The sequence below is a fragment of the Tigriopus californicus genome, chromosome 5 (assembly GCF_007210705.1).
Source record: "Tigriopus californicus strain San Diego chromosome 5, Tcal_SD_v2.1, whole genome shotgun sequence".
In the NCBI taxonomy this organism is placed as follows: domain Eukaryota; kingdom Metazoa; phylum Arthropoda; class Copepoda; order Harpacticoida; family Harpacticidae; genus Tigriopus; species Tigriopus californicus.
This window is the reverse complement of record NC_081444.1, coordinates 6,914,066-6,937,180: the sequence shown is the minus strand read 5'-3', so window position 1 is coordinate 6,937,180 and position 23,115 is coordinate 6,914,066. Positions and strand designations below refer to the sequence as shown.

The following is a 23,115-nucleotide window of genomic DNA, read 5'->3' as shown; positions in this document are numbered from 1 at the left end:
AATTTAGCAACTCAGCCCTACTTCCTTACCAAATTTCCACAATGTCCCAATTCCCATTCAACTTGGCCTTCGAAAGTCTTGGCAGGCCAATCTGCTATACACGGCGGAGGTTGATATTCTCCGGGGGCCGTGTTGTTAAACGTGTATTGAATGCGGCGAACCGATCCTTATTGTGTTGGTAAAAAACAACAACAAAACATTATAATGACTAGACCCAATGTTTGGGTTTGAAATCGAGTTTCAACAGTCGCTCTACCTGCATAAAGACTGACGTTGATTTTGGGATGCCCAGAAGCTGGCATGTACCACCTCAGATCTATGAAGTCGCAAGGAAAGCGTTCTTCCCCAAATTGATCTGGTAACGAGTAGAAGAATTTAAAGGCAACGGGTCCTTCCATGCGCTGGTACGTTTCCACCTAGAGGAGAGCCATAATCCATTCACAAATAATGGACCAAATATTTGTTTCCGTTGTCAATTACCCAAAGATAGTCCCAAGCAGGAGCAGTCACAGTGACCCACTCTCCCGTGCCCGAGGGAGCTGGGTCCAACATCTGGATATTATTGGTAGTAGGCTCAAGAGTGACAGAATCGAATTTGATGCTTGAAATGCCGTTCCAGAATTGAATTGAGAACCCATGTGATCCCTTGGCGCTGAAGGCAGGAATCCCAAACGTGAGTTTGTTATTACCCGCCAGGTCAAGCTCGCCATTGTCCCCTAGAACATCAATTTTTGTCCCTTTTGTTTCTGGCTCTCAGTACATCATTTCAAGATGATCTGTTTCGTACCAGAAATAACATTGGCACCCACGCCCATGTCCACAAAGTTAATGAGCTTTTTACATCTGTTGTCGCCACTAGCGCAGTTGGGGACCGATAAATTTGAGCGATCCAAAAAGAATTCCACATCTGAAGCGTTGTTAATGACCAGTTCGCTGTCAATACTCTGTTGTCCAGTCACTTCAACGATTCGGAATTGGGGCCTAGTAGGTAGACTGACCCCTGGTTTGATAGTCAGACTAATGTTGAACGGCTCATTCATATAGATAAAAGGCTCATGAGTCACAGTCCAATCTTCAGAGACCACGGGATTGGCACAGGAAACCACCCTATCAGAAAACGATGATCAAGTTAGGGTCAATATTTTCAGAACATATCGCCATGTACCGCTCAAAATGGCTTACTCCTTGAAAAAGAGGCCTTAAAAAAGCCAAATATGGCACAATATTGGACAGAATTGATTATTATTGATTTGCATCCAATGTGGTCAAGGGATGGCTAAACTAGTTTTCTATTTGGAATTCGGGATTCGGAATATTTCCTTCAGATCAAAATAGGAGAAAAAGGTAAAGTTGCAGTGATGCTTTTCTTGCTTTTGCGATGTTAGGATCAGCGGTTCAACTTGAACCACCCACGGAGCCAATCTCTTTGGATTAGAAGTAAGAACTAACTATAATTTTTTTGTTCAGTCGTTAGAAAGCAATTCAAATAAAAGAGTCAAAACAGAACGCTCACGTTCCAAAATGTGGTCGGGCTTTTGAGCTAGACTTATTTACCATGTCATGTTCGCCATATCATCTTCATTGTGCATGTTAGAGGCAATCATAACCACTCGATAATCCACTCCAGGTACCGTGAATGTTCGCTTCAGTTCCAACTCGGTCTCGGTGGGTAGGATATATTGAGCGGAGAAGGTGGTTCCTCCTTCAGTTTGGGTGGCATTGTTCACTTTCTGTGTTACATTCGTGTTTTCCACCTCCGTCGGTCGAGGCACTGCAGGAGATTTCAATGATATTTTGATACTCATTATAACATAACCCCGATTAATTTTGAGTTCTTACGCTGCGTTGGACACGCTGCATTACACCAGCTCAATTTGACCGCGTTATAATCTGTGTCGATATCCGTGGCACAGACATTGAACACCTCAGCGTCCAGAGAGACATTGGTACAGCCATAATACAAGACGTTCCGAAAACGGAATGGAAACAAGCAAGCTGTGCCTCCAGTGGGTTCGAAAACCACCGTACCAGGCCTATTCGGGTCAGCTGGATCAGGAAAGGCCGGGGTCGTCTTAGCTAAGGTCAGGCATTCGTTTTGCTCGGTGGTGTCGATGGGAAATAGTATCTTCCAATCCACTTTCACGTGGCTTCCAGCTCCAAACCGGATGTGAAAGGTCAGTTCCTCGTTTTGACGAGCCCAAACGGAAGCTTCGTAAGTTTTGGCCATTCCCAGATTGTCAATCTCGTCAGTGGTCGGGAATGGCTTGGTCACCTCCCAACCATTCTCTTTGATATTACTTGTGTGGTTTTCGGATAAGTCGTTGATGGTCAAGATCGGGTATTGACAACTGACCTTGCTGGTTGTGGTATTGATCTGCTTCCCGAACTGGTCGTCAATCTTTGGAAGAGAAAAGTGTGGTTTTGTGGGCTATTGTGGAAAAAAAAATTTCTTCCAATATTTACTGTTTACCTGAAGATGAACAGTTTTTTCAGTGGCTCTATCGCAAAAGAAACGTTTTTCCAAGGGAAGAATCCGATCCTCTCGCAGATGGACCCGAAGAGCCACGGTCCCACCCAAAGAGCTTGAAGCATTGACGATGTAAGAATCTTCCACCAATGTGGCTGCCACATCATACTTCGAGTCATCCATAAGGGGACTATAAAAGCGAAAATATTTCGTTCATCTTTGGTAAATAATGCATGGGGCAATCGCTAATACCCCGGAAATGAATAGCGTATAAGACACTTAGAATGTTTTTGCATTCATAATTGCCAAGGCAATTAATTTTCCTATTCTTACATGATAGGAAACTGAATGCACGCCGTGGATTGGCATCGAAGGGCAAGGAAGTGGCCTCCCGTCCACGGAATCTCCTGATGATTTTTCAGCCCGATAAAAGCATCTGGAACATCTGGATCACCGACTTGATTCAATGTCTTGGGCATTCGGACCACGAACTTTTGTCCCACAGAACTAAGTGGGACGCTTAAAGGGATTGTCTCTTCGACCTTGTAGGAAATGGGCTCAGCTGGAGACTCTGAAGGGACAAAAAGAGACAGCTAAAGATTGTAGCTTAAGACGTTTGTTTCACTAACCTTTGTGTATTATATCTTACCGGTAAAGTCTGGACACGTGAGATCCACTTGGCAAGTCTGCTCAAGTGAGCAAAATGGGCCTGATTGACAATCATAGTTGGCATCAAACGCGATTTGCGTGCTAAAATCTGTCACGCACGTGGTTTGACAGCCTTTAGTTAAGGGGCACCAAGTTTTTCCTGTTTCGCAAACGGGACTCACAATCTGGGAGAATATTTCTACTTAGTTCGTAAAAGTTCAGTTGACCCTTAAGCTATTGTTCCAACTCACATCAACGGCAAAGCTCCCCTCAGAAAATGCGACGTATTCAATTTGTGAAATATTGGCCACGCTTTGAAAATACGACGATTTGAGAATGTAAGATAGGCTGGCTGAGGTGGACAACACACTTTGGTTGAATGACCTATTCCGCAATGAATACGATGGAACACGTGACCAGGTTTCTTTGGAAAAAAATAAATGATGGCACATCAAAGTCAAGGCCTCAAAATCCCTTTTTAGTCGTTAAGTAGTAACAACTACATTGCATGAAAATATTTCGTGTTTCTCCCACTCACCTGGAACTTTCATCACCCCAGTGGTGTCTATTTGAGTGGGGTCTAAGTCATCGACCATGGTGACAGTGGCCAACAAACGACTCCCATACTGAACGTCCATGTGGCAATGAAAGAATTCTCCCGGGGGAATCACATCCGGGCAAACGATTTCAACAATGTCATTGGAGGAGTCGATCATTTCGTACACGACAATGTTCATTTCAAATGTCAAAGTGCTCCGATCGTATTGGTGGGTAGCTAATGGATTTAGCAAATGTGTCATATTGTCATGCGTTACTGTGACTGTATTTGTGTCTGAAACTCTAATCGGGGCCACTTTGCTTACCCATAACGAAGATGGTGTAGTTTCCAGCAGTTGTATAAACGTGAGACCAGACGTCCAGTCTTTCGTATTGGGTCCATAGAGCCGTGCCAGATCCGTCTCCATAGTCAACCAAGAACTCAAGAGGTGGAACATTGAGGTTGTCGTTACAATCCAAATTGGACGAGGAGCAGACGTAAGAACCAACAATGGCTGTCATTGACAGTTTCTAAGGCGGAAGAGAAAAGCTTGACATCCACTTGGAAAGCTTCCGATCTTCTTAACAAGTGCAAGAGCAAGGGAAATAAGCACTAGAGCCACTTCCGACTCAATTCAATTAAGCCTGGTCAAGATGGAACATGGCTAATCATTTTCAAGGAAGTTCATGAATCGCAATTGTCATCAAAGTTCTCTAATCAAAGATCCTTTGCGAACAAACGATACGTCAGCGCTTCTTAATTTGGCGTCGGCATCGTTGAATGGTTTTCAGTGGCCTTGGAATTTACTCTATGAATTAATGGCCATTTGGCCCTCCTAACTAGAACCCATGATGTCAGTTTTGAAACACATTCTCCTCGATGTCATACACGAGCAAAGTCTCACCAAATTTGTGGAAATCCAGGAGGTTTCTGTGATTGGATTGCCATCCACCTCAAATGTAACATCGATAGATGTGGCTGGAGAAGCCGGGAAGTCCGAGTACGTGATTGACCCGTCTAATCCCCCACACATCTCGGTTGCATCTCCTGGACACGTAATGTTACAACTAGTTGAAGGAACCACGGCTGAAAGAAACATGTCAAATTTCGAAATGGAAATGAAGAAACTGATCCTCAGGTCTGAGATTGGTGTACTCACTGAGAGGATCTAATTCCAAACCGCAGAGACAATATTCGCCCGCCATTAAGCCAATATATAGTGATCCTTGACTCTCACGAGTAAGGCCTTGTTTCATGCACTCATTGTAACATAACTGGGCCGTTAGCGACGGGATCCGACCTCCGGAATAACGAAACACCGGAGTCGCTAAATCATGATAAACGATTAAAAAGCATAAATGAGTAACTCTTTAGAGTTACCTAAAACGGCTTTAAAGCACTTACGTCCAATATCGTACATGCACGTGGCTGGAATGTTCAAATGGTCGTTGGTTCATGGATCAACAAAAGCCATTGATGTAATGAATGCTTACCCTCCGAATTTTGGGCCAAAAGACAAAATATGAAACAGGGAACCAACCACAACAACTGGAGCGAAATAGGTCGGTGGTGGGAGTTTGGAAAATCTGTTTTCTTGCTTGACCTTCCAGCCGACATAATTGAAGGTCAAGTAGTAAAACACTTTTAGCGACTTTAACCCTATATGTTTCACATTCAGATCACACAGGGTGGGGGCCTACTGTTGACAAGAATGAAGACTGACCGAAGGCCCATCAATGATCAGCGAAGCTCGTTAGGTGTCTTCGGCAGTGTCGGCGAGTCACAAACAAAATCAAAAAAGGCTCCCTATCCTTAGATTGGCATGGCCTTGGCGTCTTGGCGTCTTGGCGTCTTGGCGTCTTGACGTCGGACGATTGTTGAATTATTAATCTGTTTTGGGTCTTCATGATCTTCTGAATCATGCAAGCTCGCGCAAGCAAGCCCTGGTTGAGTGGCTGTGAAGCAATAAGGCCAGATGATGGCATGTTTTTGATTTGTTTTGGGATGGCTGTCATGGTGCAGACCTTTGTTTGTCGAACTTTAGCAATCAAACCCTATCAACTTCCAAGACTTTCTTGAAATGAAACTTCTTCGTTGTCGGGTGTTGAAATCATAGTTACCTTGACTCCATCGGCGCGATGAATTTCCCCAGGTGTCTGTCAGATCCGAAGACGATAATCAATTATAAGCAAAGGTGTGCCCTCAATTATTCTCCATTGAAAAGCCTATGGGGAAACACTTCTGGCGTGCCTCAGAATTTATTATCTCGTGTTGAAGTTGCGCAGCCATTTGTTCTTTCATTTTTCCAAGGCCTCGCTCGCTCGCTCTTCATCTTAAGTTTTTCCCCTTCACCAAAGCCCGTTGTAGCCATAACCTTTCAACTAATAAGCATTGCATATTCAGGTCTGCCTCTAATGTGCCCTTAAAATCCCTCATTGCTCATTATCGGAGTGTCTCGTGGGAAATGATTTTGGAATTTCTTATGAACCTGAAACTCACCAGTCTGTAGAGAGGTAAAGAGAGCTTTGCAGAGAAACGTCACAAGAGCGTCAAACCGAATGAGGCCTTTTTTGCGAACCAGCGCCAAATGGTTTTAGTTTCAAGTTTAAAAACCCGATGGTTTTAAGTTGTGTATCATAATTCAAAGAAATATTTAATTGATCCCAGATTACATTTTCATCATTTAAACTTGACCTCATACATCCGTGCTCGATCCAATTACACAAGGAAACCATTTGCTAATGATCAACTCCTTATTTGCAGTCAATGCAAATAAGAAGAGTTATGGTTCCTGTGCGCATTCTATGCACCGCCCACCTCAAAAAAGCATTGAAACAACAACCAGCGATCCTTCTCTTTTTGGTCTCTCTACGTTTTTGCCGTAGGAAGAAGCTTGAATACTAGGCGCTCACGCAAAGGCGTATAACAATCGGGGATATTGGGAATTTTTTCGGACCTCTAGCATTAGATGAGATGTGGTCTGCATGTTGTGCTCTAACAACAATCTCACGTCTGTCTGGTTGCGGGAATTTTCCTAATTTGGTAATCATTGCCCTGACTATCGACACTTTCTGATTTGTTTGGAAGCGACTAGGATACTTGCTTTAAAAACATTTACATGTAACATTTGTGTGTCTTTTTGTTGTCCAGGTGTCGAGCTTGCGTAGGCCTGTCTATCCTAATACAGTAGTACGGTAGTTGAAGAGGTGGATGAGATTTCCGGTTTTTGTGCCTTTCAACCACAAGTTGAATGGTGGATGATCCGTCGCATGTCTGAGGGTGAACCAGATTGTGGCTTCACCAATCACCAAGTTCAACGGCGGTGAGTTTCACCCTCTCCAATTGAATGGTGGTTTCTGTGGTGAGTTTGAACCATTGTCGACATTTAAATGCTCAATCGTGCCTGGAGCGTGCTGGCAATTCCAATGCGCCTCTCCAAAGAGGATCCTCCGTAAATCAACCCAATCAATGACACCGAAATGCCTTGAACAATAAATGAAACGAGTACTCCATCATCCGATCATGACTGAGCACGGAGAAATATGGGCAAATCAATAAACATGCGAATCGTGGACTTGCGCGCAAGAAATGAAAACAAAACCCATGCCAGCCTTGGAAGCGGGTGTGGAGTTTGGAGGTGGGGGCGTGGGTGTTGGGGTGTTGTTTGGGCAGGATTTGCAATGTTGCTTTGGGGAGCGCTCTGCATCTTTTCTCGCATCTGTCCAATTTCTCTCACATCCCATGCCTGTCAACAGCTGTAGGCGCAAATCAAAAACTGCTTCGGATTGTATTGCTAACTGTTAGGTTTTCCGCTACTTGCAGTATGTGTGTAGTTTTACTGACGACGAGCACTAATGCATGCAGCATGCAAGCTGGCTAGGAACTTGTTCGACCCGGGAGGTGTCGTTTCGGTTTCGGTATCATGAGCAGTCAAGATTTCCTCCTCTCTCTGTCTGTCTCTCTCTCTCCTTCTGTGGTTCCCATCGAGTGTCTTTTCTTTCTCGTCATTTCTGTACAGTACCGAATGCAGGATGTACTCTCAGGGCTTCTCAGGTCCTTCGAGAGAATACTAGTGGGTGCATAGGTGCTCCACTCCGAATGGAAATGGCGGATGCTGAATGGCGATGATGGTGATATCGGGCATGCGGGCCAAGTCGGGTTCAAGTTCTTCAAGTTCCATGGCCTCACCAGATCATCATCCCGTCGTCAGCTCTCCGAGGCTTGCCACTTCGTTCGATCGTTCTTTCATACTCGAACTCGATACGTAAATCTATGTAGGAGTGCGTGTATTCGTTCCTCAGCCTGAGTGAGTGTGTGAGTGTGTATTCGAATAGATGAGCAAGGAACACATATTCACCTCTCGTGTGACCCGGTGGCTGCCCAAGGTGGGCGATAGAATCACTCCATCCATGGATGGATGCCGGGACATGGCGTCATCATCATCGCTCCCACCGGGACGGCTGATCCTTCTTTGCCTCTTTCTCCAGGTTCGGAATGTGTGGCGATACTGGTGGAAGTAGCCGAGGTAGTCCTCAGACTAGTAGTAGCTGAAGTGGAGTAGTCCGAGGCGATGATGATAAAGGAACTCATGGTGCTCTGAGCCCACTCGTTGCCTCTTCCCGTCCTAGGTGGGGATTGATTTTCAGGGCTCAAGTGGAGTGAGTGGTGGGTTCGTTGTTTGGGTTGGGTGAGGAGGACAACGAGGTGGAGGAGGAGGAGGTGGAGGAGGTTGGAGGACGACGACGACGACGACGACAGCCCAGGTGCGACGGGTAGGCGTTGGAGCAAGAGGTGAATGAGGAGGACCAGGACGAAGGCGGGTGCCCCCGACCCTCCCCAAATAGCAACGAGTTTGAGAGGTGTACCGACCCGTCCACTTTAGGCTGAAGATGACAGCGATGTACTAGAAGATCTCTGAGATGAAACACAGTTTGGGAGAGACCACAGGAAAGAAGGTGCACAAGAGGAGCCCGAGCACAAAAACTTTGGGGAGTTCAACATAGACATCAACAGCGTTTTTGAGCACCTGGTGGAAACTCGAGTTCCAGATCCTGGGTCTCCCTACGAACTCATTCCTAGTTGACGGTGGAACACGTGCCTGAGCATGAACTGTTGACCCTAGAAGTGGCATACCCCCTTTTTACCCAACATCCCCGCCCTGACCTCGGCCAACGACAACAACCACATCAACAGCAACCTCGACGTCCCCCACCAAGTGGCTTGGAAGCAATCTGACATTGCTCTCCATAACCTCGTTTGCCAAAGTCGAGGCTTGTCCTCCGTAGCATTCCCGACAACACAATACTTATTCTACCCTCCACCATGAGTGTCGATCTCTCGAACAACAACGCCAATAATACTCAAAGTATAGCCGATTATTTGGCCCAGCTCCTGAAGGACAAGAAGCAAATCGCAGCCTTCCCCAATGTATTCATGCACGTTGAAAGGCTCCTGGACGACGGTAGGCCCATGTTTTATCATTATCATTACTTTTATTACCGCCATTACTATTGTTTCCCCACCATGTGTTTACGAACAACAACATACGTACGTCATCTTCCGAAACTAGCAATATTCGGTGTGTGTCAAGAAGTTGAAAGAAAATACCTCAAATGCCTAAGTCAAGAAGAATAAGCATAAGAAGAAGGAGGAGCAATAGGTAGAAAGAAGGAGGAGGCGAAAGAAAGACTGAAACAAGGCAAGAAGGAAAGGCGACGACTCCCGTCTATTTTTGGCCCCAAATCCCAATCCCCTCCTTTTCCCTCTTTTCATCATCATCATCATCGTCATCATCCTCGTCGTCGTCGTTGTCGTCGTCGTCGTCCCGTTCGACTACGTAGTGGGTCGTGCGTTCGTTCCCAGTGGAACAGCCACGTTCCGGCGTCCAAATCGCGCCCGGTGTTTTGTTCCTCTGATTTCATTTTGAAGTCAGGCCAGTGGGGAACATGTTAGATCATCACGCTTTTCTGATGCACTTGTCCCACCCACCCACCTACCCACCCACCCACCTACCCACCAAATCGGTGCAGAGCCGATTTCCAAAGTGCTGTTGAAAAAAATTTGGGGCTTCACACGATTGTTCCCATTTCCAAGGTGGTGGTGATGATGGTGGCAAAAAACGAGCTGCCCTGAGTTCAAAGCTGATGTAGGTACTTTTACGCATCGTTTGGCGTTTGTCTTGTGACAAATGCTCACGAACGACAATGACGGTCCCCGATAGAGGCTTAGGATCAGTCACCTAAGCTCAAATAGATCACCATGTGTTTTTTTAAAATTTGGTGATCCATGTGTGTCTTCCATCAAGGAGGCGTGAGTCATTGGATGGAATTCTTCATCTGGCCCATCCTGCCTCTTGCCTCCCCCAAAATCTCTGCCAGACACATATGAGCCCCCATTATTACCTTGGCAGCTGGACTGCACCAAAACTCGGTGTGCTTCTTCTTCTTCTCCTTCTCCTTCTCCTCGTTCGTCTTGTTCCTCTTTCTCCCTTTGAATTGCTCAACCAAAAAAGAGTGGGGAGCAAAGAGAAGCTGCTGGCCTGCTTCATTCTTTACTCACTCACTCACTCACTCACTCACTTAGTGAGTTATAACCGGTGGGCCGCCCCAAGATACTCCTGCTGCTCCTGCTACTGCTGATGCTGCCTTGATCGTTCGTTCGTTTGCACACCTGGTCAATGTTTCGATCCGAAACACATGGGTTAAGATTGTTGTTTTGAGGCCCATATTTGCCTTTTGAGTGGGATTGGGACACATGACCAGCCTTCTCGCGAGCCTCTCTGCCACAGGAAAGTCCAAAAACTGATCCTCGAGCCCATGGTTAACGCGAAAAAGAGCTGGATAAATATCCATATGTTTGTTCGTCTGAGTCTGCTCCAAAAGGACAAGAGGTGCTTCTTCTCGTCGTCATCATCTTAGGATCACCTTGTTCGTCGTCCGTTGGCAATAAACCATTTGGAAATGGTCTTATGCTACGGACGGGTGGACCTTAGCTATCCTCACTCTCTGATGTCGCTGAAGCCTGAGCTTCACCACTCACTACTACTCTTTATGATAACACGAAATGTTTCAAACAATAAAAACCTTCATAATGATGACAAGGCATCGTCGTCATCATCACCATCTTGAGCCAGACACCACCACTCACTATTGATACCACTTGGAACGCCTCCATTCTTTTTTGACGGGGCTTGAACAATAAGAAGTGCCAGAAACTGGACCCGGAGCCACTCATCCACAAGAGAGATGGATTCGCTCATGGAAATTTTCTATTAAGGTGATGGTTCGTATTCAAATCAAGATACATGCGGAGGCAAGTGTTTTTCTCCATCAGAGACTTGAACGACCATCCATCTAGATTATGGTATTACGAACGGAGTGCTTTCAAGACTTGAACAAATTTGACAGAAAAAACTTGCCCACTCATCTTAAGGCTAAGGCCAGAAACGAACATTCACAAAAGGATAGCATCGAAGGGGGAACAATCTCGAGAATTCGCATGTCTGCCACAAGCACCTCATTTTTTATCTTCCTCTCCTCTTCTTGCAACCTCTTGACTAAGTACATATCTAAATATCTAAATGCAGTACATACTGTATGCATGTAATGTGTTGTACTCGTATGTACCCGTATGTACATACACTAAATCGAGGTTCGGTTCTGGCTACGCAGTCGAAAGTTTCACTGCTCCTAACCTCCTCCATGCTGTCGGTAGTAGGTTCCTAGTTCGTCTAAGATGACAGAACATTCATGAGGAACGAAAGAAGAAATTACAGTTGTTTGCGGACAAAGCTCGCATTGATGCGCCTCAAATTGCATGTGATACGCCTTGACGAGGCTCGAGTTTGAACGAGATCAAGAAGAAGAAGAAGAAGAGGTATGCCAAGGGGGCGATCAAAGAAACCTCGAGTGCACCAAGTATCAATCGACTGTGGGTTATTTATTGTGCTGTACATATGTTGTGTGTGGATATCTTCTTGCTCTTTGAATGGCCCAAAATGACTTGAACTGTTGTCGCTGTTGTTGGTAGGTTGATTCATATGAAGGTCTATAAACCACTCGTGTCATACTTGTTGTTCTGGACGAATGACAAAACATTGGTAAGGCTAATGCCGTGCCATTCAATCACGTTCATTATGGCCATGGTTCAAAATGAAAGACGAGACAAGTATGTCCATCATTTAGATACCGATTTGAATGCAAGAGAATGAGGACCAATCCTTTCTCATTGAAGATGGTCAATTTAAGACATGAAGAGATCAAAAAGAGGCATTGCATGCAACGCAAAATGACCCATTACAAGTAGGTAATTATAAATTGGCGTTGTTAGAGGACCAAGTGGAGTAAAGTGACCGTCTGCGGGTGCTGTCTAATAGTAGATAAGCGTGGCGTTGTCTGGATTGCTTTCGAGAACAAAAATATTCGAGTTACGTCACGAGTTTTATGAGGAAGGTCAGACTTTGTTCAACTTCGATGGACTCCAACTGTGAGATTTTCACCTATTGATTTGGCCTTACTATGATACATATAAGTCAAATGCGTTTGATAAGCCGTTGATTATTCATCGTGTAGTAGGTCGGCTAGTTTCCTAAATTGCACCACCGCTATTAGGTTCGTATTCGATTGATAATCGAATTAAATGGGGCCTGCGTGAAGGAGTATCTCGGATTTGTTTGCAATTGTCTTAGGAGCCAAATGATTGTTCTGTTGATTGTTGTAAGTTGTAAGTTTATTCTTCATTATAGTCTTGGCCTCGTTCCGACGATAGCTCAGGATATTAGAAAGAAACCTTGGCCTCAGCATGCAATATTCAGGTTAGGGGTCCTTATGTCACGTCCAGAAATGAGACATATCTTTACGTATGAATCTCTAGTCAGATCGTAAGCCAAAATGCGCAAGATCTCATTATCTCAGACTGAGGAACACAAAAAAACCACACGTGAAAACTCGCACGCCTTATCTTCATCATTTCAGAAATTGGCAAAGTCCGAGGTAATCTGTTCCAAATAAATGGCCAGAAAAACGAACGCTGTACCGTTCCTCCGCCTTGGCCGTACAGCCATCATTTCAGAAATTGGCAAAGTCCGAGGTAATCTGTTCCAAATAAATGGCCAGAAAAACGAACCTCTCGTTCTTCCTGATGGCATTGGAGCTCCAGTCATTCTTTCAGAAAAAGTCTACGTCCCAGTCAAAGAATATCCAGATGTAAGTCGGCTTTTTAATCCCCCCAAATCCTAGATCCTTCCAACATTGGTGATCTAATCCTTTTCACTTCGTCTGCTTAGTTCAACTTCGTGGGCAGGATTTTGGGCCCCCGTGGCATGACCACCAAACAATTGGAGCAAGAGACTGGTTGCAAAATCATGGTCAGAGGTAAAGGCTCCATGAGGGACAAGAAGAAGGTAAGCAACAAATGGTCACATATGTACATACAGTATGAAATCATTAGACGTGGTGCTTCAATTGAGATTTTGTTTCGCCTTGCTGCTTTTGGATTCGGTAAGCCAGAGGTGACTTTGATTTGAACCAACCAGTCATGATCCATATTGGAACCGATGAGGCTGCTTTGACATTTCTGACACGTTGATCATCCTAGTTTGTTTTTGTTTTTTATCTTGCTAGGAGGACCAAAACCGCGGCAAGCCCAATTGGGAACATCTGAACGACGAACTTCACGTGCTCATCACAGTGGAGGATTCCGAAAATCGAGGCCAGCTCAAGTTGCAGCGAGCGGTGGATGAAGTCAAAAAACTACTCACAGTGGTATGACTAATTGAATGCATTTTTCATTGCCAAGTTTGCTTGTTGCTCCTCTGGCCTGCCCTTGAACAACGGTTTGCATTGTTTCTAGTCTGACGGCGAGGATGAACTGAAAAAGCGTCAGCTCATGGAACTCGCCATCATCAACGGAACCTATCGTGATTCTCAATCAAAACTTGCCGGAGGTATGGAAGGTAATGACAGCATCGATCTTATGCGATGGAACCCAAGACGCACGGCTAATCGTTTTCTTCATATTCTTCATGTTGGCCGATTCGCGTGTCCAGGTGCTTTGGATGCATCGCGGTTCTTAGCCAGTAACCAAGCCGCTGCGCTTCAAAACATGATGAACCAACAGAACGTGGCCGCTCTGCGCAATGCGGCTGCGCACGCCAGCAGTATGGGCGGAGCCCCGCTCATCCTCTCGCCCCGTCTTCAAGTCCCCACGTCACTCAGCAATGCAGTTTTAAACGGATCCGGTCCGCCGCCTTTGATCGCGCCCGGTGACACCCAGAGTCTTTTGTACGCCCAATACGCCGCTGCCGCTGACTACGCCAACTACTCGGGACTTATGTCGCCTCTCATCACCTCTGCGGACTACTCAAACACGGCTGTTTCCTCGGCTGATCCCTCTGGTGGGTTATTTGCGCGATAAGACACTCACTTAGACATTCCTGCATTCATACAGTTCTATTTTGGCCCGCATCCTTTGTTTCTGAAACGTCAAACGAAAGCTTCTCTCTACATGCACTTGCATCCACCGTGATCATCACTCCCGCCCCCTTGTTCATGTTATGTAGTACTGCGCTGTGAATTCTCCAACTTCGGCTTTATGATGATTGCACACCACCACTCCCAACAAAAACCACCCATCCAGCGCCCAGGTTGTGTTGTACATAGGGGGGAGTGAGCTGGATGGAACTGGTGGCAACTCCCCTTAAGAAAAACTCCCTCCCATTTGGCCCTGAAGCCCTGAGATGCGCCAAACACCCGAAAGGTCACAACCGACCACCTGACTGACCCTCGCGCTGAGCCTTTCTCGTTCCTCCCCCTTTTCCCAGCATCCATCCGTACATACACTAGTCAGATACGAATCCAAACCAGCGTTGATGCGTAAAAAGGCTGTCCTTTCCTTGACCTTCTCTCTCTCTCTCTCTCTCTCTCTCTCTTTCTCTCTCTCCGCCCCTCCCGCATTCCCCATCCCTCACCCCCCACCCCTTCACTGATCAGTGCTCACCCACGATAATATCGCTCAGGAAAGGCGAACCAAAGACCAACACCATCTTAATCACTACCATTCGCTTGTGATTGATTTATTGACCGATTGATTGATTGATTGATTTCTCTCCCACCGAGTATTCTCCACTAATTATGGTGTAATCGTTTGTTATTAGTAGGTGTGTCCGCAGCCGGTGTTGTCACTTCCGCTGCATCTGCGGCGGCTGCGGCAGCGGGTGGAGGAAAGGATCGCAGGGTCCTGCACGTGTCTCAGACCTCTGCTCCCAGTGCCTTAAGGGCACATCCCTATTCCCGGACCTGACTGAACTAATCATTAATCTCACAGGTTAGTTAGAGCACTCACAAGAAATAAACCAAGAGCATTCAAAATGTGTCGGGTGGCTTTAAGGTGCTTCTTCTCCTTCCTGATCGTCCAAGCAGCTGCTTGAGTGTGAATGCTTCTTTCAAAGGCTGAATGAGGCACCTCATGATGATCATAATAGTCCGTTGACAATTAATACGTTAATCTTGTTCATAATCTGCTCATTCACATTAAATATCGGACAGGGAATGAATGACCCTTTTTCGTTTGGTGGGTGTACAGTCTCTCTCCTTCTCTTGAAGAAATGAAAGCAAGCAAGCAAAGCAAGCAAGCAAGCAAACAAGCAAACAAGCAAACCAACCAACCAAGTCCTGTAAATTTCTCTCTCGTCACCAAAGTCGTCCCGGCACAAGTTGCCATGGTCTTACTAACTCGTTCACTCCTTCTTCAGTCCATGAAATGATGTCATCAAAATCACCTTCTCCGAGAATTACCTGCCCACGTGGTCGTGATGAATCCCAGGTGCCATTTCTCTCGCCTCAAAACAAACGAAACACAGCCTTCGTCTTTTGAAGGCAGCCCCTTTGGGTGGGCTTTTTGGCGGAGACTCTCCTTCTTTAAATGGAATGATGTGGCCTTTCTACTCAATCAAGTAACACCGCTTCCATTGCTACTACTTATATTGCCACTCCTCTTCCACTTTCGCCGCTAGAACTGCTTCCACTGGCCATCAAAACTGCTTCCACCACCAATATCAATTTGACGTGCTCTTGCGTTCCTCACCACTATTACTATTGCTATTACTTTTAATACTTCTTCCCCTTCAGTAACAGTAACCCATTTACATAAGAAATGACCACTTCTTTCCGTCTGCTTAACCTTTACTTACTGACCATCACAACTGCTACTACTATTATTACTATCACTACTACTACTACTACTACTACTACTACTACTACCACCAATACTACTACTTCTTCTATTACTACTACAACCACTAAAATGCAAAAAGAGATCCAAGCGAATGATTTCGTCCCCATGCTAAAAACCTCCCGCCATGAACCTCCCTCCATTTCTCGTGTGTGAAGAGGAAGAAAGCGCTGAATGCGCTCTCTTCGTATGTAGGAAGTAATTGGAGCCAAACCACCTCAATAACCTCTGAACCATTTGATCTGAGCCCGAATCTCTTCTCCAAGTCAGCTTACTTACAACAAGTAGCAGAAGGCCATACATATTCTTTTACAACTTAACAACAAGAACAAGTCCTTTCACAGATATATTATTGTGCATACTAGAAGATATACTAGTGTTTTACCCACACGCCAACAACAAAAAGGATGTATCTCAGAACAATCCAATTTGATAGTTCAACCCCACGGTGCCATGATGTTCTTCCAAAATCACAATCATCAATGTTATTATTATTATTATCATCATCATTATTATTTCTATTATCATTATTATTATTAGTTACTATATACTTTTATAGTTATCGCAGCCATCACTCGGTTTTTCTCTTTTGTGCGCCAATGAACCACCACTTGTGAATACACAAGAACACCTTAGAAAAAAGTGCCAACAACCTGAATTGATGTTCTCCCCACCTTCTTTGTTAGAATCGAAATTACCTACTATTTTGCTTCCCTGAAATTGTCCTGTACATAATAAACAAATGCCAGTACGTACTTCCGATCGAACGCCAAAATGTTCAATTCTATGGTTGTCACATATATATATATATATATTTCTTTGATCACTATCATCGATTAATTGATCAAGTTCGATCAAATGCTATTATTCTTTTTGAGCTGAAGACACGGTGCAGACAGAGCAAAGTAAGCTACTTATGCTATTTGCTGTATGTGTAGATAATATGCAACATTCAAACAATACGTCCATATAAGCCGAAATGCAAACAAATTTCCCAGCATAATACTACAAAATGTATTGTTTTGTACCTACAACGTAAATTCAAAACGGCAAAATGCAAAAAAGTACACGTGAACCACATCTTCGATTGATTGATTGATCGACCCCTTGTTCTGCCCATCGTCGAAGACGACATCCAACGAACAAAAAGCACTCAACAAGTCACTTTGGCTCCGTCCGGATTCCTGTCGATTCCGGCCGTTGCTTTCAACAAATCCCTCCCGTCTTATTGATCAAATTAATGTGTGCCAAATATTGGACCGAGAGGAAAACAAAGAAATACATGCGATCGATTCCATAATACCTCTGCACTGACTGAATCAGTACTTCTTTATTAATCGTTTTTTTTGTTTCTCGCGCACCGCATCGCTTGTGACGGCTATAAGAATACAAGTGTATAAACTTTCAAAACTGAATGGTCCATATGCCTCAAATGGCTGGTAAAAATACTTGGGATATATAATCTAGTGGATATGAATGCGTATAAATTTCCATTGTCTCCCATTTTCCCGTTGGTGGCAAACGTTGTTGAACGGAAGGACAGTCAAGAATGAATGACAGATGCTCAGGATGTTATGTTGGCCAAAGCATCTAAGGTGCCGATTATGGCGCCAATAACACCGGTTACTATTAGAACATAGTCCATGATGTAATCTCTCTTGGAGAGCGATCCAGCAAACATGATCATATGGCAGGTTCCTGGCAAAATGAAGGCCAAAACGGTGCAGCACGAGGCACCTACAAGGGCCATGAGATCGGCAAACCGTGGCACGACTATCACAATAAATCCAGTCGAGCTGACCAGAAACACGCGGATCAGTGTGGCGGTAATCAGTTTGGAGGTCAGAAGGTGCTGGCATCGTTCTTCCAACAATGCATTCACCGGGAACATCATAATCGGGTACGTGAAGAACAGTGAGAAGCACAGACAGCACTTGACCATCATGGCAAAGTCGATGCCCGAGCCAGGGGGAAGATTCAAGGTGATGATGTCCTTGGTTTCGGATCCGTACGACAGATAACCGCTCACCCCAAAGGTAATGTATAACGAGGTCACTCCAATGATGGTCCATACGAAACTGGTGCGGAACGTATGCCGCATTTTCTCACTCACGGATTGCTCCAAAGACAGAATCATACCGGCTCCTTCGAAGCAGTAGATGGCCACGGAGAAGAAGAACGGGAAGCCCTGGATGGAGAACTCTTTTCGATGCTCGTTACTCGCCAAATGGAAGTGCTCAAAGTCAAACCAGAACACGACCGCAAAAGCGAACAAATTTGAAACTTGGGCGAATAAACTAAAGATGGCCATTTTCCCCAAATCCGGCACCAGTGTCAACAAAAATAACGGTGGGAGAATGATGAGCAACCACTGAGATTGGCTCAAGCCATCAATGAACGAGGCCAAGTTCTCGGTGATGAAGATCAGGTACGCGCAACAAAATCCCACCTGGGTGACGAGCAAAGAAGCGTCCACGGTAATCCGACCAAATCGTCCCAAGGCTGCAAAAGCCACATCCGAGTAGGTGATGGGTTTCCGACTCACGGCACGGTTAGCGGGTGGATCCTCTTCCTGCATCCCAAGCTCGACATACTCCTTCCCATTGGCATAGCGGGCTTTCTTGCCCACCGTGCTCTCGACCGAAGAACCACCTCCCGTCGACCCATTCTTTAGACTGGCCAAAATAGTGGGGCTCTGCTGGATTTTGGCCCGACAATCCATGAGCAAAAGCATGGCTGTGACGCTCAGGTAGCAAACCGAGGCCATGATCAGACTGCCCTCCATCAAACCGGCCTCTTTGAAGGCATAAGGCAGGCCCAACACCCCCGCCCCGATGAACGAGATGAAGATATTGGCCACTATTCGCAATCGCTCGGACTCAATCATGATACTGAGAGGTCTAGGCTCGTTAGTAGTCACGCACAAGGCAGAACTGAACCAAGGAGGGAACCACGATCACCACCCAACGACCCCAGTCCGTGGACCTCCACAACGCCATCAGGTCTTAACGAGAGAGATTAAAAGCAAGCTCAAAGATAGTGAATGACAGCAACAAAGAGAGAAAGAGAGAGAGCGTTATTGACAAATGCCAATAGGTGATGAATAAGGCTAGGATGAGTTAACACGTGTTGAACTGAAAAGCCCACGATCGTCGATGGAAAGGACACACTTGAGTGCAAGGACAGGAATGTTTGGTCAACGACACCGATCCATTTTAGACGGTCTTGAAGGACTAGCACACAAACCAAAGATGAAGGAGCCAATCATCCGAGGTATTTCTGTGCTCCATGATCTTTCCACAGAACCTTACCAGATCCGAGTCTTACCAAGGGCTGTCTTACAGTTTTGCCAAGCCATAGTTTGAGTTGGACGCCAGAACCAGAGGCAATCGATGCCAGATTTTTGACAGCTCGGTCTACGTCTTAATTGACGATCGAAGAAGAGGTTTTTCTTTTCGAAAAATAACCTTGAGCACTTATTGTGCACGATTCAGTAAAGTTTAAAAACCTAGATAACCTAGAAAGTAAAGGAGAGCAGATGTTGTTTGATTTTCAACTAATTATCGCTCACGCTTCTGCATTAGTTTCAGGGAACTTGGTAAACATATTATAATTTTTCGCACACATTACTTGACGAGAGGGATTTAAAAAAAGGGCCACGAAGTCAACATAATGGGCAGGTGTTGGGGCATGGGAATAAAATCTGAATACACTTTTGAGGTCAAATCTGGCTGGCAAAAGTCAAAGTGGCAACAAGGTTGTCGTGCAACAAATGTCATGAGTGTCTCCAATAAAAAGAAGCATAACTGTACAATAACAGAGACTTGCGGGATGCAAGTGCGGTTCGAAGTTTATTTCAATAACATATGAAGACGTAATTGGCGCGTACATTTCGATAGGAAACATCCAATCCATTTAAAAGGCCAATCCAGTCTTTGTTTCCAATCTAGATGATATCAAGAGCTGTTTCAGTTTTTGAAGACTCGAGGCATACCTGATCTATACCTCACTTGATGAGTGGAAGGGGAAAACCATTTTAAAGCAAATTTTTGTTGCGCTTTACAGTTTTTTGGCATTTGAGCATTCAAGCTGGAACCGGTGATCTGCAGGGCTGTCCAAATCATGCAAATTGGTATTCTTCATTTTTCCCAATCATTTTGCATTGGCATTTTTGTCTTTAAGAAACAAGCATGCCAAGAAAAATTGGAAAACAAATGTCTTCATTTAAATATTTCATGATTTTGCTATTGCTTTTTAAGTATTAAGTAAAAGAGAAATTGATTGTTGACCCAACAAAGTTGAATCATTACCTAAGCACCTGTGTGGAAAATTCATCCAAAAGTTCACCATTACATAAGCCATTTTTGTTCAAAACACATATTCATGATTTCTGATATTCATCTAAACCATTTTAGACCTGCAAGCAGAACATTTTAGGCATGAAATCAGGCTTACTGCAATGATTTAGTTTGGTGGATTTCTACGAGAAAAAACTCATGTAGTCTTTTTCAATATCTATTTGCATTTTTGATTACCTTGATTTAGCTGGTTGTTCATTTTGTCTGTAATTCTGTTGTAAAAAGCAAGTCCACAAATACTGGGATGAAATGTAAGAACACGATACAAACAGCCGTGGCAAATTACATTGGCTCGCATGTTTAGGGATTTCACGGTAATTCGGATCAACTCTAAAGGTAAGGGTCAGCCAAATCCGTCAACTCTAATCCATTAGATTTATGAATATCAAGCCACAGAAGGATCATAAGCTCTTCATCGAGAACGGCAAAAGATTCCATGCCAAGCAATGGGAGGAAGTGCACCAAAGAAAACACTATGAAATAATCTGACAACATAATAAATTATAAAAATGCCATTCCAATCCTCCCCAATCCTTGGTCCCACTCTCGTTCCTCTATTTGTCCTGGTCTCATCCCGAAACAAACACTCCATACAAGTGGGTAGTTTAAGCCCCACCCGAACTGGTCACACCATCAGCTGTGGCCATGTCAGTGCCACGGCAACGTTTTCCACCCAACGCGTCACTCGTTGTTTCTTGAGCCTCAGACACATCCCGTCTCCCGTCTCCCGTCTCTCGTCGCTCACCCATCCACCTCTGCCAGCCACCACCTGTAACAACTCATCTGCCACTCTCGCTACTACATACAGTACACATAGACTTGGCCTCCCCGGCCCCCCTTGGTTTCCAGCCTCTATCGAGTCTTCCGGCCCTGACCTATCAAGCAGCCTGACAGCCAGTGGCCGGCCTTCAGCCCTCGGCCCTTTAGAACACGGAAAGAAGAGTGAAGGACGACTAAGTGAGTGGAAAACGTCCGATCAACAAGTGTGCGGTTGAATCCCTGGGGAAACCTTTGTTCCGTGCTTTTTGACCCACGCCCGTGGTTGCTCGTTGGTTTTACCGTCGCCCTCCCCGTCTCCATCATGCCGGTCACACCCCGTATGAAGAAATCCATCGAAAAGAATGCCAAGAACATCACCAAACGAGGCAATGTGAGCAAAACGTCCAAGAAGGAGGAATCCTCGCCCGTGTCACAGGAGATGATCGTCTTCTTCTTGTTTGTTGTGGTGGGATCAGCCGTGTTCCAGATCGTCCAGTCTATCTGGTGGGCGACGGGATAGATCCCCCCTAGGGAACCCATGCGGGTCATGAGGGACGGCCTCCCTGGCCTCTCATTATGGCCCAGTTCATCCGGGTTCACGGATGGGCCCATCCATTTCTATCATGCCACCACTCTTTGTTAATAAACATGAATCTGTTTTGCCGCTAAACAGGAGTTTTGATTGGCTTAAAGTCGTCGAATTGATCGCCGAATGAAAATAGATTCCAGCATACGGTTGAAATTTAAAGTGCATGAATATGCCAGGGTCAGTTCATGGAAAACAGTAGCCAGTACAGTTTGGCATGAGTAAAGACAGGAAATGAGTCGGTTCCATCTGTTCGATTTGGACTTCGCTCTCTTTCCCGGGACCGTCGACTGGCTTTCCTCCTGCACAGCTCTCAGCCTCAATCAAGACAGATTTGGAGGTTGGTTAGCACGAAAAAGCTGAGCACGGAAATTGAACAAAGACGTCATTGTCAGTGTAGCCAAGGTGGCGCCTTGAATGCTCTGAAACCTTTCACAATCACATCTTGGCCCGATATAGTGGGGACCGCCCACTATTTCAGGTGTGCTCCGGTTCATACGATCGATCTTTGTCGGTTTCGAAACCCAAAGGATGAGTTTGGCCATTTTTCAGTCTTCTTGTCATTCAGGGTGTCCGGGTTTGGGGAAAATACTCTAGGTTTGGCAGATCTTTCCCCCAAAAAATATTGGAAATACTTGCTTATTTGCAAAACCAAAAATTCTAAGATTGTCAATTACGCTTACGTATTATTGTCAAAGGCCGAGTGGGTTTCGCAAAACTCTGAAACATTTTATTTTTAATTACTTTTTGAAATGTTCTTTTCACAAAAACTATCTCTCACTCAGCGTCTTGTTGGATATTTAGAACTGCCACGTGGTTTTTGGTTCGCCCTGTGTCATAACTATGCACCAAATGTAATGTAAAATTCTGAAAATGCAGTTTGATGTCTTTTTTTTTTTAACCAGAAAAAACATTACCTGAATTTTCCCCGCTTTATATCTTTTTTTCTACTAGTTTGAATTTCTAGTTTCAAATTTTCCTGACAATTTTTTTTTCATTGTAGAACATTCTTTACTGCCTGGTCAAATTGGTTTGTTTTCTTTTAACTTTTTTCCTTGTCTGGGACTTCTTTATTTACTTCCGTGCAGCATGATCAGGTGAAGAATTAAATCGCCAACCAGAAGTTCCAACAAATGCATCATCTTTCTTTTCTATTTGGGTTTTCAGGGGCTTTAATAACCACAACAAGGAATGTAATCCTTGGTACCAATAAAATGAAAGGTTATGATTCGTCCTATTGTTAGCATTTTAACTTTATACAATTCTTAGTCTGCCAAGGAACTACCGATGGAGAATTAATTGTTTACCGTAACATCTGAGTCAATCAAAAAAGTGCCCTAATGTCAAACATTAGAAGGTTGTTTCCTTATTTGCGCATTTTTACATACTATAACATTTTCTCAGGTTTGTTTTTGCATTTTTTCCAACTTTTTAAAGTCATTTCGCCCATAAGGCAATATTTTAACGGGTACTAACGGGTAAGTAAAATTAGCCTGCAAAATATCCCTAAAAAATGAAACAGGTTAAAAAC

General features: G+C 44.7%; 4 protein-coding genes across 6 annotated transcripts; 1 reads left to right on the top strand and 3 right to left on the bottom strand.

Moving 5' to 3' along the window:
- Positions 1-17: 17 nt before the first annotated feature.
- LOC131881279 (uncharacterized) lies at positions 18-839 on the bottom strand. The gene is made up of 4 exons (XM_059228100.1): positions 788-839; positions 481-716; positions 257-416; positions 18-166 (listed from the first exon to the last, which is right to left on the bottom strand). Exons 1-4 carry the CDS (start codon positions 813-815, stop codon positions 18-20), a joined length of 573 nt encoding a protein of 190 aa, XP_059084083.1. The 5' UTR covers positions 816-839.
- Positions 816-5,385, bottom strand: LOC131880752 (uncharacterized; the record flags this gene model as incomplete). Its single annotated transcript, XM_059227446.1, has 13 exons — positions 5,147-5,385; positions 5,058-5,081; positions 4,813-4,980; positions 4,558-4,739; positions 3,979-4,183; positions 3,654-3,890; positions 3,367-3,539; positions 3,117-3,300; positions 2,801-3,038; positions 2,471-2,657; positions 1,840-2,398; positions 1,555-1,771; positions 816-1,107 (listed from the first exon to the last, which is right to left on the bottom strand). Coding segments are annotated over exons 1-13 (2,790 nt in total), but the record flags the coding sequence as incomplete, so codon positions are not given.
- A 3,148-nt stretch (positions 5,386-8,533) lies between these two features.
- Positions 8,534-15,898, top strand: LOC131881278 (protein held out wings-like). Of its 3 annotated transcripts, none has more exons than XM_059228097.1 (8): positions 8,536-9,114; positions 12,723-12,856; positions 12,937-13,053; positions 13,274-13,414; positions 13,503-13,605; positions 13,699-14,046; positions 14,806-14,975; positions 15,403-15,898. In XM_059228097.1, the coding sequence occupies exons 1-7, from the start codon at positions 8,976-8,978 to the stop codon at positions 14,949-14,951; spliced, it is 1,128 nt and encodes a 375-aa protein (XP_059084080.1). In that variant the 5' UTR covers positions 8,536-8,975; the 3' UTR covers positions 14,952-14,975; positions 15,403-15,898. The 3 variants fall into 3 exon arrangements, with proteins under 3 accessions (XP_059084081.1, XP_059084080.1, XP_059084082.1); XM_059228099.1 differs by having other exon boundaries at positions 8,538-9,114; positions 14,809-14,975; XM_059228098.1 differs by having other exon boundaries at positions 8,534-9,114; positions 14,806-15,898.
- Positions 15,899-17,173: 1,275 nt separating this feature from the next.
- LOC131881277 (uncharacterized) lies at positions 17,174-19,217 on the bottom strand. Its single transcript, XM_059228095.1, has one exon. It carries the CDS (start codon positions 18,766-18,768, stop codon positions 17,446-17,448), a length of 1,323 nt encoding a protein of 440 aa, XP_059084078.1. The 5' UTR covers positions 18,769-19,217; the 3' UTR covers positions 17,174-17,445.
- Positions 19,218-23,115: the final 3,898 nt, after the last annotated feature.

Bases quoted from the DNA above. Each gene is read 5' to 3' on its own strand.
- LOC131881279 (XM_059228100.1), bottom strand. From the start codon at position 815: ATGGGCGTGGGTGCCAATGTTATTTCTG. The intron at 717-787 runs GTACGAAACAGA...TTGATGTTCTAG, and splicing joins GGGTGCCAATGTTATTTCTG to GGGACAATGGCGAGCTTGAC. The intron at 167-256 runs GTAGAGCGACTG...CAACACAATAAG, and splicing joins CAACGTCAGTCTTTATGCAG to GATCGGTTCGCCGCATTCAA.
- LOC131881278 (XM_059228098.1), top strand. From the start codon at position 8,976: ATGAGTGTCGATCTCTCGAACAACAACGCCAATAATACTCAAAGTATA. The intron at 12,857-12,936 runs GTAAGTCGGCTT...TCGTCTGCTTAG, and splicing joins CAGTCAAAGAATATCCAGAT to TTCAACTTCGTGGGCAGGAT. The intron at 13,054-13,273 runs GTAAGCAACAAA...TTATCTTGCTAG, and splicing joins CCATGAGGGACAAGAAGAAG to GAGGACCAAAACCGCGGCAA.
- LOC131881277 (XM_059228095.1), bottom strand. From the start codon at position 18,768: ATGATTGAGTCCGAGCGATTGCGAATAGTGGCCAATATCTTCATCTCG.